The following is a 15,792-nucleotide window of genomic DNA, read 5'->3' as shown; positions in this document are numbered from 1 at the left end:
ATTAGGATTTTTATCTTAGGCCCTATTTCAACTTGAAAGAGCCATAACATATTGTGCATATGATCTGAACTGATAACAAATTATCATGCTTGGTGGAGAATGACTTTAGAACACTTATTTTCCATTTTACATGTACATACACATTTAAAAATGTTACTATACTTTATTCTCATAAAATTATACATTCTTTGGGGCTAATTAAAAATAATCATGGTTATATGTAATTCTCTATTATCTATATTTTTGGTCTACTTATAAATTTAATAGAAAATAGATTAATAGTAACCAAATTATAAGCTTATCATTATAAGGTAATTTATAAGAAATAATTTATAGGAAATAATAAAATAATAATAATACAAATAATTTACAGGAAAGTATTTTATTAAATTTCACAATCTGTACAAGTTAAAAATGTTTTATACATTTTTCATATGTGTGTGGATTGTACGCCTGTGTGGGTGTATGCCTGTGTGGGTGTATGCCGCCTATATAGGTATATGATTGTGTGGGTGTTTGCCTATGTAGGTATATGACTGTGCTTGTGTGTGCCTGTGTGGGCATTTGCCTGTGTAGATGCCTGCTCTTGAGTGGTGTTCATGAGGAGGTTGGAGATTGACATCAGGTGTCCTTTTAGCTACTCTCTATCTCCTTCCTGGAGACAGGATCTCTCTGAAACAGTGGCTCATGGGCTTGATAAGACTGGCTTGCCAGAAAGCACCAAGCACCCATTGGTCTCTGTTCTCTGTATCAGGGTCACAGATGCACATTCTAGTACCCAGTGTTTCATGTAGGTGCTAAGTACCTCCATTGGTCTCTGTTCTCTGTATCAGGGTCACAGATGCACATTCTAGTACCCAGTGTTTCATGTAGGTGCTAGGTACCTCCATTGGTCTCTGTTCTCTGTATCACGGTCACAGATGCACATTCTAGTACTCAGTGTTTCATGAGGGTACTAGGTACCTTAACCGAAGACCCTATACTTCCTATAGCATGATATTACCAACCAAGCCACAACCACAGCCTCTACTCATTTTTAAAAGATGTTTTGTCGGTTTTGGTTTAATGTATCATACTCTTAATACCATGCTATCTATTTACAATCTAAGATAAAAATGAATTTATAGTAAGTAACTATAATACAATCCTAGCAAATCTCTTACTCCACAGCAACAACAACAAAATGGCATTCAAGACCCTCTACTAACAACTCAAGTAACTTAAAGGTAGAATGGAAGGTCTTCAGCACCACATCCAGAACTGAGACTCACATCATGTGTTTTTCTCGTGACGACGGGCTCGGTATCACATGCGATGATAGAACGGGTCATAAACTGGACCTCTCACTTGTTCTCAAGTTCTAGTTGAATACAATCCATTTCTTTTCTTTCGTTTTAATGTTTTATGTATTCCTTCAGTTTCCAAACACATGCACAGGTCCTTGAAGCAGTGTCAGTTCTCCGGGTGACAGATACAACAACACGTTGTAAATTATAATAAATTATATTACATGTTGCTACAAAGAAACAGCTGATGATTTATTATTTCTTTTGGAGTGGTCACTTTTTATTAAGTATAAAAGCTAATAACATAAAAGCAGAGATAAAATGAATATGTACCAGAGGTTATTAATATACAACCACTCAAAATACAGAAATATGTTTTTTTCATGTACACATACATGAAATAAAGTAATACCATAACAGAAGGGTGCTGTATCTGTGTTTAAAGAGGAGGTTGTTGGCAAACAGCACAGCTCACTTTTGCTGCAATGTACACAACTGATATATGCAGCACAGAGAGCTGGCACCGAGGGCTTACAACCTTAATTTGCCTGCAAGAAGGAACAGCCATTTACCTTCAGAGCACGTTCCTGATTGTTTTCAGCCGTCGGACGTCTCGTGTTGTTTGCTGAAGTCTGGTTCTGCTCTTTCAGACGATGAAGCTCCTGGTGCAGCCGTTTGCACTGTCACAAGGGAAGAATCCCATTAAGTAAAGGAGTTAGCATATTTTTTTAAACCAGGCCATATGAATTAATGTAAATAACACCACTGTATTCTCTCAAAGACAAGGGGTTTGTTTTTTGCAATGACAATGGTGGGGAAAATACAGTTGCATACAAATAAAATAATACTATTAACTTTGTTAATTCAGTTCCAATTTTCAATTAGTCTTATTATAAAGATTATTCTGAAAACATTTAGTTATACAAAATTAAGGTCAAACTATATTCAAGTTATTCTACCCACTGGCCAAATATTTTTAGTTACACACTCAATGCTGAATTAAAAGCATGCATCTAAATTCTCATCGAATTTTTAGTAAACCATAATAATATAGTCTATGATCAACTTCTTTTAATGTTTTAAAAACAAAAATGTGTTAAGGATAATCCAGATTTTTTTATTTATTTGAAACATTATACATAATAACTATAGCAACTATACAATAATATGTTGCAAATGACATGGCATTAGATGGGAAATTTGCTAAAGCAATAAAATATCAAACCAATGGTTCAGTAAAGAAATTAAAAATTATTCCTTACTTTGTCTATTTTAAAATGGTATATTTGAGTAATAATCAATACATTTGCATATTGATTAATAATCTGGACAATACGCTTTCTAGACAACTTGATAAATGGCTACTTGCCATAATGAATAAAAAATGATTCCTTTTCAGAGTGTAATCAAAATGCAGCTATAATCCATATTGATACTTCTTACTCAAACCTCGACTCTATCAACTGTAGCAGTACTTCCTTGTAGTAATATACAAATTGTTTGAAAAGAAAGAGTCTTAACAGTCTCTTGGTGTTGATTTAGATTACATGATGTTGATATAAATACATAAAATTGACTGTACACAGCTCATGCATACAAAATACTATATTAGGACATTTACAAATTAAACAGACTAGCCACAAAAAAATCAAGATATTTAAGGTTTAACCTGATTGCTGATTGCTTTGTTTTAGATAAATTCTGGGTGGCTGAGGAGATGGCTTGGGAGAAAAATTGTTTGCTGTATAAATGAGGCCCTGAGTTTGCATCAGCAGCAACAGTCACATGTCTGTAATCGCAGTTCTCCTTTGGCACAGTGGGATGTGAATACAGGAGAATGCCAGGAAGCCTGTGGTCCAGCCAGCTTGTCTCAAATCAAGTGGGAAATGAGGACTGACACCTGATGTCCTCAACACTCCACATGTATGCCATGGCATGGTCATGCCTCTACTCACTTTAATGAAAATGCAAATATATATGTATGTACATATCACACACACAGGCAAGAATATTCTGAAGATCTGATGTAGTGCTCACTGGCTCAGTGACAGTAGTCTTGAATGGCCATGTTCATTCTACCACGTGTTATGTGACAACCTAATCCACCTATCATATTTTTAAAATAATGTGAAAACTTTGTGACAAATCTCTAATTTTTATTTGGAGAGAACACATGATTATCATTACAGTTTATCTATTTTTTTAGCTCATAACAACAAATATTTTGTCTTCGTGGTAAAGACAAAAATTATGACCCATGAGAATAAATGACAAAAATATCAAGACAGCTTTTATTCTACTATGATCATATGTTTCAATTAATTTTATAATTACATGATTAAGTGCCAAAAATTAAAGACAAAATGACCTATGGAAGTTCAAAGGCAAAGTAAATAATTTCAGTTGTAGAATAAAAATTGATTTTCGTGAAATAGAGTAATAAGGATATAGACTTATTTCAGATATATTATCCTGTAAGAAGAAACTGAAGAAACAGAATGAAGGTAGAAGCATCAAGGGACTATTAGAAAAATGAAGATCAAAAGTTGTCTGACCCAAGGGAACTTTATCCATGATGTCTAAGCAGCATGGCTGTCTAAACTAGACCTGAAGATGACCACACATAGTCATGCTAACACTAAAGGGAAAAAATTCTCATGGTGCCCCACCCAAAGATAAAGGACTACAGGCAACCAATGAGAGCAGGAAAGTAGTCTTCCTTACTGGCTATCCAATAACAAGCGCTCATCCCTGAAATAATATACATACAAGCAACACTAAACAGGCTGAGCAGGCTGTATTTACATATTTACATACATCAACACACACACACACACACACACACACACACACACAGAGACCCCAATAAGTATTAAAAGAGGCCCTGTTTCTGAGAGGAAACAAGGTAAGTGTAGGGTGTGTAGGAAGGGGTCGGAGGGGGTGGAGTGAGAAGAGGGAAGGAAGAAAATGACGTAGTTATATTTTAATTTAAAATTTTAGAAGGAGTTGTCTGGTTACCTGTTCTTTTTATTACAGGAAATCTAAAATGACTTCAAAATAAAAACTTTTGCCACACACTTGAGGCAAAAACAATAATAAAACATATTCTTTGATTAAGATCTATGTGTTGAACTTATTTTCTTTGATAATGATTTGGATTTAATATTAATCTGAAATTCAGAAAGTTAGAGACAAGCAATTGTTCTAAAATAAGAACAGAATAAAAGCTTTTACTACATATACACTTATCATTTATATTTAACTATATGAAGATTTCTTTAGACCTACTTAATCCTATATGATTTCTTTATGTAATTCTATATTTTCCAAGTTGAATATACTTCCCACAATGAAATATTCACACATTTTTTTCCTTTTTCTTATTTTTTGTAAAGTCTTTTTTCTTGAAATTTATTTTGAAACTGGTTTAAATGTTTATCCACCAGCAGGTGTGATATCATATTGTTGTAATTTATGATTTTAAATATTTGTAAAATAGATAAAGATCTTAACCTTTTAATCTATACTGCAATTTTCTTTGGCACTTAAAATTTTAATTTGTGGTATAAAATATGAAGATAGAGATAATGACACAACAGAGACTTATACCTAGAGGGCGGACAGATAACAAATGAAAATTATAATAGTTTAGGTTATAAAAAATGAAACATATGTAACAAATATATTTCTTCTTGTACTTTGCTAATTTTTTCTAAAAAAAAAAACCCCACCTATTCTCAAGTGCTTTTTCATTAAACCAATATATATTAATCAATTACTTCGTTAGGTAGTTACATGTGATGAGGATATAGAATTTGACAAAGTAAATAAAAATATGCATGCTCAGAAAAAGAGAAAATGAACACAAAATATAGTACAATGAAGATGAAAATGTTACAGAGAAAAACTGAAGCTTGGGGAGTACTAAGAAAATAAGGAAATAATTTCTAATTTAAATAAAGACATAATGGAGAAAAAGATGTGTGAAAAGGGTCTAAAAACACGATGTAGTAAGATCTTTGTGCGACAGCATGTCTTTGTTAAGAGTGACTGAAGCAGAAGAAACAACCGTGCAAAGGCTCTGAGGTGGAAGCCTGTCTGATGTCCTAAGTATCAGCATAAGCTATGGCAGCAGAATAAGGCAAAACAGAAGAACAAATGAAATTAAAGCTGAGTTCCCTAGAAAGTCAAAGCTTTAACAGCTTGAAGCTATAACCTGTAGGCCTCAGAATCTACATCTAAAAGAGTGAGCTTGTATGTCTACCTCATAACTCTGGGGCTGCCATCACTAAGAGAACTGCTCTTTGCCTATTTCTGATTTCTTCTCCAATAGAACAAAAGGGCTTTCATCCATGGTGTCACAAAGTATAGAATTTCTGAAGTCTATAGAATTTGAAAACGACACCAGGTGTCCCATGATCTTATGGAATTATCATCTTTATGATGCAATGGCACTGTGGTTATTATGGTTTGAATGTAAAACAACCTATAAAGACTATGTGCTTCAGACCCATAGACGTTAAGTAACAAGGAAGACCCAAGGAGGAATGCATGGATCTCACTATGAAGGGGAAAACAGAACACACATCACTAGAGGATGGGGAGGGGATCTGGATGTGCTGGGAATGGGAACGCAAGTATACAGGTACACGGAGGATGGAAGGAGAGTTTAGGATGAGACAACTGGAATCAAAAGGCATCTCTGAGTCAGTTAGAAACGCAAGGCAATGCAAACTCCCAGGAATCTATGAGGGTGCCCCTTGCTAAGACTCCTAGTAATAGGGGATAAAGAGCCTGAAGCAGCCACCTCCTCTACCCAGTCAAGACATCCAGAGGAGCGACTGAGATATCAACCCAGCCTTTTGACCTACATACAATCTCTTCTGCCTACAAGAGGTGCTGGGGTAAAAGTGGTGCAGAAACTGTGGGATTGGCCAACTGATTTTTTCAGCTTGAGACCCATGCTATGAGGAGTGCATCCCTGCTACTGCCTAAAGGGCCAGGAACCAGAGCCTGGAAAGCACAGAGACCCATGATAGAACCATATAAGGACAGCAAAAAAAAAAAAAAAAAAAAAAAAAAGTCAATTAAATGGTTCCTAGTGATATTTTGCTGTACTCATATTTTGGTATCTAGCCTAACTGTCATCAGAAAGCTTTCACCCAGTAAATAATGGAAACAGATGTAGACACTCACAGTTAAACACTAGGTGGAGATAGGATAGGGAATCCTGTAGATAGGATAGGGAGGAAAAATTGTTGGAGCTAGAGGGATCAAGGACACCACAAGAAAAGCCATAGACTCAAGTATCAAGCCCACAGAGGCTGGACTGGCAACCAGAGAGCCTGAATGGGTTTAACCTAGGCACTATGCAGACACATTACAGCTGTGTAGTTTGGTCTTCTTGTGAGATTCCTAAGAGGGAGCAGGGGATATCTCTGACTCTAGTGCCTGCCTTTGGGACCTTTCCTCCTACTGGTCTACCAAAAAGAGGGGAGATGCCTACCTAGTCCTACTGCAACTTGATACATGTTGAGTTGATATCCATGGAATGCCTGACCTTTTTTGAAGAGAAATGGAAGAGGAGTGGAATGAGGAAGGGGAAGAGGGAAGATCAGGGGAATGACTGCGAGGAGAGGAGAGAGGCAAATAGGTTGGGATGTAAAGATGAATAAATAAATAAACATGGTAATAATTTTTAAAAATTTTTCAAATTACAAAGCAAAATTTCTCCCTTTGTTTAAAGATTATATGGACGAAAGAGAGAGAGTGATTGATTGATTGATTGATTGATTATGTGTTTCAAGACGTTGTCACCAGACCAGTGCAATTCTGGAAGTTTATGAGACCGTAGGATATGGGCTTCCTGATAAAAGTGTCACTGCAAGTGGGACTTTGAGCTTGATAGCATTGTCACATTTCCTGTCATTTCTCCACCTCCTGACTGAAGACTGATAAATCAAGGTGACCAACAGAACACTACTCCAGCCAGCATGCTTTCTTCCCTATGATAGACTGAGTCCCTTCTTCAACTGTAAGTCAAATAAACCATTCCTCCCTTAAGCTGCACCTTGTCAAGACAGAACAGAGACAGAAGTAACTAATAGGGATTATGTTTTAAAGGAGTTCATTCACATCAGCGATACATAAAAAAGTTACAGATAAAAAAAAAGAATATATTTGAGATTGCCCTTAAAATAATAGGAGTAATAAATGAAAAACATACTTTTGTTTTGAATTTCTGAAGTAGGTCTGGCTGTGTAGAAAAAGCTATTCTCCAACCCCTGATCCTGCTGCCTCAGTCTCTAGGCGCTTGGCTTATACATTTGTGACACAAAGTCTGACTTTAGAATTTAAAAGATAATTATGGGAGGATGAAATTCTTACAGAAATTCATGACAGCAGATCAATGATAACAAGAAAAAATATTTAACTTGTCAATGTAAATAGACATGAGAAAATATAACAAACAAAGAAAGCAAAACATAAAGAAGCCATGGTGAAATTTTATAAAACAAAGTCATTGTATAATAAATTTCTACTTATTGTCTTAGCTAGGGATTCCATTGCTGTAAAGAGACACGATGACCATGACAACTCTTACAAAGGAAATCATTTAATTGAAGCCTGGCTTATAGATCAGAGGCTTAGTCCTTTGTCATCATGGTGGGGAACATGGTGGCATGCAGGCAGACATGGTGCTGGAGAAGGAGCTGAGAGTTCGACATCTAAATCCAAAGCATCAGAAGAGACACTAACACTGGGACTGGCTTGAGCATCTAAAACCTCAAAGCCCACCCCGCAGTGACACATTTCCCCTAACAAAGCTACACATACTGCACCAAGGCCATACCCCCTAATAGTACCACTGCCTATGGGCCAAGCATTCAAACACATGAGTCTATGGGGAATGTACCTAATCAAACCACCACCTTAAAAAGTATGAATTCTTAAATATTTTATCAAATCCTGCTATAGTTACTTTTCTTCATGTTTTCTTTACATTTTAAAAGACTGGATAAATTTGCCTTTGCTTCCTAGCAAACAGTTCAGCAAAGTTGTTTCAGATTTAGTCACAAGAGCTATTTCTCTTTCTGTACAAATTGCTTTGAGCAGCAAGTCACTGTAACTGCACTGTACTTAAACATCTTACTACTTGGATGCTATTACTACTGTAAACTATTTGTTTACAGACAAAAACACCACACTCTTCCAGTGAAAGCAGACGGTAAACCTTGGTGTCACTGTGAATTCTGCATCCTCAAAAGCACTTGGAACTGAATATGCTTTTGTTCCTTTACATACTGGAAAAACTGTTTAAAAATCATGTTATATTTTAAAATGATAACCACAGTGCTTTTCCAACAATATGCTTAAAAAGAACTGAAAGAGAAGAAATAACTTGAAAAAAAAAACTAACAAAACAAATCAACAATTTAGGTTTCGATAGTTGTGATGGTTTGTATATGCTTGGCCCAGGGAGTGGCACTACAGAAGGTGTGGCCTTGTTGAAGAAAAAGTGTGGCCTTGTTGGAGTAGGTGTGTCACTGTGGGTGTGGGCTTTAAGACCCTCATTTTAGCTGTCTGTGAGTCAGTACTCTGCTAGCAGCCTTCAGATGAAGATGTAGAACTCTCAGCTCCTCCTGTACCATGCTTGCCTGGATGCTGCCTGTTCCCGCCTTCATGATAATGGACGAAACCTCTGAACCTGTAAGCCAGCCCCAATTAAATGTTGTCTTTATAAGAGTTGTCTTGGTCATAGTGTCTGTTCACAGCAGTAAAACCCTAACTAAGACAATAGTTTTATGAAGAAAGATTAAAAAGAAAAAATCATTATATACATCTCTGAAATGATAGTTGCTACCTATAATAGCTTGAATCAGAATGAGCCCAATAGGTTCATACAGTTGAATGCCTAGTCACCAGAGAGTGGCATTACTTGAGAAGGATTAAGAAGTGTGGCCTTGTTGGAGTATGTCCTTGCTGGAGGAATTGTGGCACTGGGACAATGGGGGGCTTTGAGGTTTCAAAGGTCCAGTCTGTTTCTTTCTCCCTATGGATCAGGATATAGAACTCATAGCTAGGTCTCTAGCACCATGCCTGCCTGCATGCCAACATGTTCCCTGCCAGGATGATAACAGACTGACCCCTGAAATTGTAAACAAGCCTCCAATTAAATGCTTTCTTTTTAAAGAGCTTCCTTGATCATGGTGTTTCCTCACAGGAAGAGAACAGTAACTAAGATGGGGGTAGTAGCAGAAAGTAGGACAGTGCTGTGACAGCCTGACAACATTGTTTGTTTGAGAAACATAGAAGACTGTGGGACTCTGGACTACATCAACAGTTGGCTGCTTTAAGCAGGGATTGGTGGGCCATACCTGTAGGAGCATGGAAAATGGTCATGCTAAGAATAATGTAGATTATGACATCCCACCTTGTGATGGTTTGTATATTCTTGGACCAGGGAGTGGTGCCATTTGGAGGTGTGGCTTTGTTGGAATGGGTGTGTCACTGTGGGTGTGGGTTTAATACCTTCACCCTAGTTGCCTGGAAGTCAGTCTTCCAGTAGCAGCCTTTGGATGAACACGTAGAACTCTCAGCTCTGTCTGCACCATCCCTGCCTGGATGCTGCCATGCTCCCACCTTGATGATAATGAACTGAACCTCTGAACCTGTAAGCCAGCCCCAATTAAATGATGTTTTTGGTTTTTTTTTTTTTTTTTATAAGACTTGCCTTGGTCATGGTGTCTGTTCACAGCAGTAAAACCCTAACTAAGACACACCTCAAGAGGTTGCATAGGGAAAGAAAATTAATAAGTGGCCTAGAGACCATTCTTACGATATTTTGAAAAAGTATGTGTCTATTTTCTGCCCTTGTCTGAAGAATCTGCCTGAGGCGAATTGAAAAATTTTAGCTTATTAACCTTGGCAGAGGAGATTTCAAGGCAGCCTAATGTTGACAGTATTGTGTATTCATTAATAGTCACTCATACACAGATCCGTAGTGAAAAGGAACAAGCTCTATAAAGAGAGATCCAAACTGTGCAGAGAAGAATGAGCACCACACAGTGTAATGGAGCTAAGTTCAGTGCTCAAGTAGATTTAAAAAAAAAATTAAAAGCTGATGCTAAGTGAAATAATGGGGGTGGTGACCTCAGAGCAAGATCCCACCCAGCTAAGCTTCCAATTTCTGAAAAGGAATTAAAAGCTTAAGCAAGGAGTAAACCATATACAAATATAATCGAACAAGTGAGCCAAATTTCAACCCCATTAAACAACAGAACTTGGCAGCTCTGGCCATATGATCCTGACTTTTGAGTCAAAGATTCAAGAATGTTGTAGAATCTCCTTTCTCAGCAAAGGAAAGCAACTGAGGCCAGACATTTGTCAGGGGTGTCCCTGTACAGAGGCCCAGAAAGGCCATTGTGTGAAGCTGTGAAAGTGAAGCCTGAATTGTGTTGGAGACTCCCAAATCTTGGACATGTCAGCATGTTGGGGTACAAAGAGAACTGCAGACTGAATGTGGAACCAGCCCGAGACAGACAGGTGTGAAGTCAACAAAGCTGAAATGAGTTGGGGGTTTTGAAGAGCCCTATCACATCAGACATGGAGATACAGAGTCTAGTTTTCCCTGTTGGATTTCAGACTTGGTGTGGTCCAGTACCTCCTCACCACGCTCCCTTTCCTCCCTTGGGAATAGCAACGTATACTCTGTGCAACAGTACATTGGAAGTATATGATCACACTTTGATTTTGACTTTAGAGGTGGCTATAGTTAAGAGACTGCTAAGAGTCTCAGAAGAGACTAAACTTAAGACTGTTAAACAATGTTGAGACTATGATAGACTAACGGGGGACCTTTGACTGAATGCACTTTTACATAATGATATGGCTAGAAGCCTACGGGGGTCGGAGAGTGCAATGTGGTGGTTTGGATAAGACTGACACCCATATTCATATATTTGAATGCACAGTCACCAGGGTGTGGGTCCATATGAGGAGGAGGAGGAGGTGTGGATTTGTTGAAATAGGTGTAGCCTTGTTGGAAGAAGTGTGTCACTGGGGACAGGCTTAGAGGTTTTAAAGCCCACAGCCAGTCTCATGGGCATTCTCTCTTCCTGCTTCTTGTGGGTCTAGATATAGAAGTGTGAATTATTTCTTCTGTCAAATGCCTACCTGCATGCTGCCATGCTCCCTAACATGATGATAATGGACTGACCTCTGAAACTGTAAGTCCTCAATTAAATGCTTTCTCTTATGAAAACTGACTATGTCCTGGTGTCTCTGCACAGTACTAGAACAGGGAGTAAGATGCTACTGGTTTATATGCATATGTATATAAAACATAACCAAATTGTTCAATCAATATTAACAGAACATTTGCTAGACAACATACAATATGCCAGACAAGAATATGTTTCTAAGTAGTTATACAAAGATACGCACACGCACAAACACACAGACACATACATCTATCATGTGAAAGTAAATAAAAAAGAGTTTAATAACTAATAAAGTAACTGTGGTCATGTTAAAGTATTAAATTATTCTGGAAACAGCATAAAGGTACATTTAATTATAAAACAAAATGATTAGTAAGCATTGTTATTATTTATTAGTAAAAATTATTAGAGGATACCAATATAATTAATATCATAAAATATTTTTAATTTTATTTTGTAAGCTGTATTCATAACAAGTTATTCATTCTATTCACATTCATACATGACTTATTGATTATATTAATAATTATAAAGTTATTTGAACCCATGACTATACATCTATCACAATATAATTAGAAACTAACTTGTGATAAGAAGGAGGAAATGGACATGCAAAGGGAGAAGAGAATAAAAAGGGTCACAATAGAGTGACGACGGGGAGGAGGGCTATCAAATATGTCTTCTATACATGACATGAAAGCTGAATACGTGAACTTACAGTAGGAACTTCACAAGACCAAGCTAGTTAAGATTCCAGCACAAATTGGGGGAGGGGCTTTCAAGACCCCACACCTAGCTGAAGAACTACTGGTAATTGAAGTCTGCTGAGGAGGAATCATTTTTCTTCAGGAAAATGGCCTATGCTACTTCAAGAGGGTGACTTATGCTTCAGTGAATGGTCCCACACCCATGCACATATGGACAACATTAATCAGACTCAGTGGGTTATATTTACATGTGTATGTATATATTTTATATTTTATGTAAAAAGTCATTTCTTTGAGATTAGCCATCAATCAAGACAAAAATAATATAAATATATCATATATTTAATATACATTTATATTTAGTTTTTTATATCATAGCTATATAGTATAGTTATAAATTTATATTGTGTTTTATATTAGTACGTAATATTTCAACAAGTATATTTATATTGTGTTTTAATATGATAACAATTATATATATATATATATGTGTGTGTGTGTGGACATGAAGCCTGGGGACGTGTGGGAAGATCGTGTGTGTGTATGTGTGTGTGTGTGTGTGTGTGTGTGGACATGAAGCCTGGGGATGTGTGGGAAGATCTGGAGGAAGTTGGTGGGAGTAGGAGGTGACATCATCAAGATGAACTCTTTATGCTGGAAGTTTTCAAAGAACAAATTAAAAATATTTAAAAACAAAAGAAAAACTGTATGTTCAGGAAATACATATCACCAAAGTACATCTAATACAGCTACATATGAAATTGTCACAGTGAATCTCATTTCTGTATAAGGTTTGGAAACGCTGGGTTGCCATTTCCTAGTTTTCAGATACTTAGGACAGTCCTTTAAAACTGTTTGCTATCTAAATGGACTTGAGGTTATAATTACATGAATTTGACTGAAAGTAGAAATTCCTTAATAATAGTTCCTCCTTAAGTTCAATAATAAATGTAAAAATTCCAGAACTGTTCTGAATTTTTCATTTTGATACCAAATCCATCATAAAAGTATTAACATTTCTGTAGTTTAATATGAATAATCAGAAAGTAATTAAAATGAAGAACAATATTTTATAACTGAAATGATTAAAATAAAGATAATTATGAAATTATCACATAAATGAGGTTTGATGAAGCTTATTAATTTTCTATAATCTCTTCCGTGCTGCAAAGGCCTTTATTTCTAAGGTGATTACTTTAGTTCCCTGGCTAGTGCAGCTGGAAGGGTGTGGCATTCTGATTCCTTTTTATGCACTGTGTGTTGCTGAACTCTGCAGTTAGCTGATGGTCAGGAAAACAAAACTCAGTAAATAATACCATTGTAATGAGTTGCTTCTTACGTAAACATGAGTGCATTTAAAAAACACAAACAATAGTCCAACTTAATGCAAAGTTGGCAGTTGCTGCATAAATGGACAGTGAAGCTTCGTGTACTGTTGTACAACAAGAGCTGAGTGAGTATTAGTGCTCACTGGATGCTGGCCACACTATAATTCTTTATTAAGCCCTTCTTCAGTTATGGCATTCTTGGAACCACTGAGGCTTCATTCTGGTTTGCAAACTTTGTTTGTTTGCCATAAGGAATGTTGAAATCTCCATAGAGCTGTCAATTACTTACGTGCTCATTGTTAATTCTCTTTTCATAAAATCTGTTGCCCAAACATTGTTAAATCCTAACAGAAGCCACTCTGAGTTCTAAGATTACAATGAGAGAAAAACTAAAAACTTTTTGCAAAAACCTCAGTAACAATCAGTTGCATCTTATATAAAAAGTCATTCTCTTTGAGAATAGCCATGGCACTCCTCTAACAAAAATGTAAGGTAATTCAAACATCAAGATTTTTATAAAGGAGTACACATAGCTCCAGCTGCATATGTAGCAGAGGATGGCCTCATCAGGCATCAATGAGAGGAGAGGTCCTTGGTTCTATGAAGGCTTGAGAGACGCCCCAGTGTAGGGGAATACAGGGTGGGGAGGTGGGAGTGGGTGGGTGGGTGAAGGAACTCCCTCATAGAAGTAGGGAGAGGGAGGGTGTTTCAGGGAAGGAGGGAAACTGGGAAAGGGAATAACATTTTAAATGTAAATAAAAGATCCAACCAAAAATATTATAGCTCAAACTTAATGTACAGCTCATTAGTTATATAACATAAATCCCAACAAGGATGGGAAAGGGAGGTAGGAAGACCCAAACATAGCAAAGATGCTGTTAGCTTTGCTAGCTGCTAGGAGATGAAGACTCACTTTTCTTCCCTGGTGTCATTCCCTGGACCACAATCCAGAGCAGAACCCACATCCAGGAAAAGGTGGTAGTTGGCTAAAACAAAATGAACTCAACTAGTTTAAATGGGGAATAAATATGAAGTTGGGTAAGTCAGACTGTGGGAATGGGCCTTTGAGGAGTTGGTGGAGAAGGGGAAACATGATCAAAATACCTACATGAAACTCTCAAAGATGTAATTGCAGCATCCTAAAATAAATCACTACACTCCGGCAGACTAATAGGCAACATCTGATAATTCATAGGGTTATCCCTAAGCTTTAAGTTCTGGTGAAAATAAAACAAAACCACGAGGGTCATAATTCACTGGAATTGATTTTTCTACAAAATTTCTGTGCTTATGAAAATTCTCCTCCATGAGATCAAAAATTCCTTTACAGTTTCTTAACGATTTGAACTTGTCATTACTAATGCCATCTCTATTTGTATTTATTGTCTATGAACGTTTCTTATCCACAGTTCTATTGCTGCAACACATTAGTACAGTCAAGGTAGGCAGGATCCATTATACAAATTTTAAAATACTACTTCTGGTATGATCTACATTTTTCCAGCTTCATGCTAATCCATTTATGACTAACTAGATTTCTACCTAAAACTCCATAGAAGTTTTGTTCACCTCAAGAATCAAAGCCTATTTGGTTCTCAAATTGAAGTTTCACTCTATTGGCTAATAGTCATAGAACTTGAAATGCTATATTCAATACAGCAGAAGAAAAATAGAGTTGAATATCATCCAATTCTGAACCATATGAGCTACAGTAATAATGAGCCTGTAAGATATGGCCACTGGTACAATAGTGGCACAAATGTCAAGTAAGCAACCAAACACTTTCAAAAATTTGACTTAAGGCTTTTTCTATTAGATGGAACAAATGATATGTGAGTAAGCAAACAGTTTTTTATTAGATTTAAGGCCCACTTAGTTGAAACCCACATTGTCAAGATGACCTTGCAATTGTGGGTAGACAGAGCTCATTGGCTCATTTGGGAAGCTTATTATTGTTATTCTGCTAAATGGACATAAAAATAAATGGCTATTCCCATAGATAAGTACATTATGTAACTCTCCTCAGAGAAACTTCTTGCAGTAGATAGTAGTTAACACAGAAACCTTTACAGTTTATGCAAAGAATAAGAGATTATGCAATGATCAGACCTAAATAGAATGTCAATAACACCCTTCTACTTAAGGCTCATGGATCTATGCAGAAGCAAGGGAGAAAAGACTTTAGGAGCTAGAAGTGATGGACGATTTCAAGGAAACAAACTTTTTCAGGACAACGGGGCATATGCAG

At 36.7% G+C, this 15,792-nt stretch overlaps 1 protein-coding gene across 1 annotated transcript in view; it reads right to left on the bottom strand.

Moving 5' to 3' along the window:
• Window positions 1-15,792, bottom strand: part of Mipol1 (mirror-image polydactyly 1) — a 301,756-nt gene that overhangs the window by 135,012 nt on the left and 150,952 nt on the right. Inside the window, exon 8 of the mRNA XM_021178974.3 lies at window positions 1,859-1,966. Within this exon, the coding sequence (XP_021034633.1) occupies window positions 1,859-1,966 (108 nt within the window). The remainder of the gene's footprint in view (window positions 1-1,858; window positions 1,967-15,792) is intronic.

The sequence above is a fragment of the Mus caroli genome, unplaced genomic scaffold (assembly GCF_978045245.1).
Source record: "Mus caroli unplaced genomic scaffold, Mus_caroli_1 scaffold_14, whole genome shotgun sequence".
In the NCBI taxonomy this organism is placed as follows: domain Eukaryota; kingdom Metazoa; phylum Chordata; class Mammalia; order Rodentia; family Muridae; genus Mus; species Mus caroli.
The sequence above is the reverse complement of the archived record's forward strand: the minus strand, read 5'-3'. Positions and strand labels throughout refer to the sequence as shown.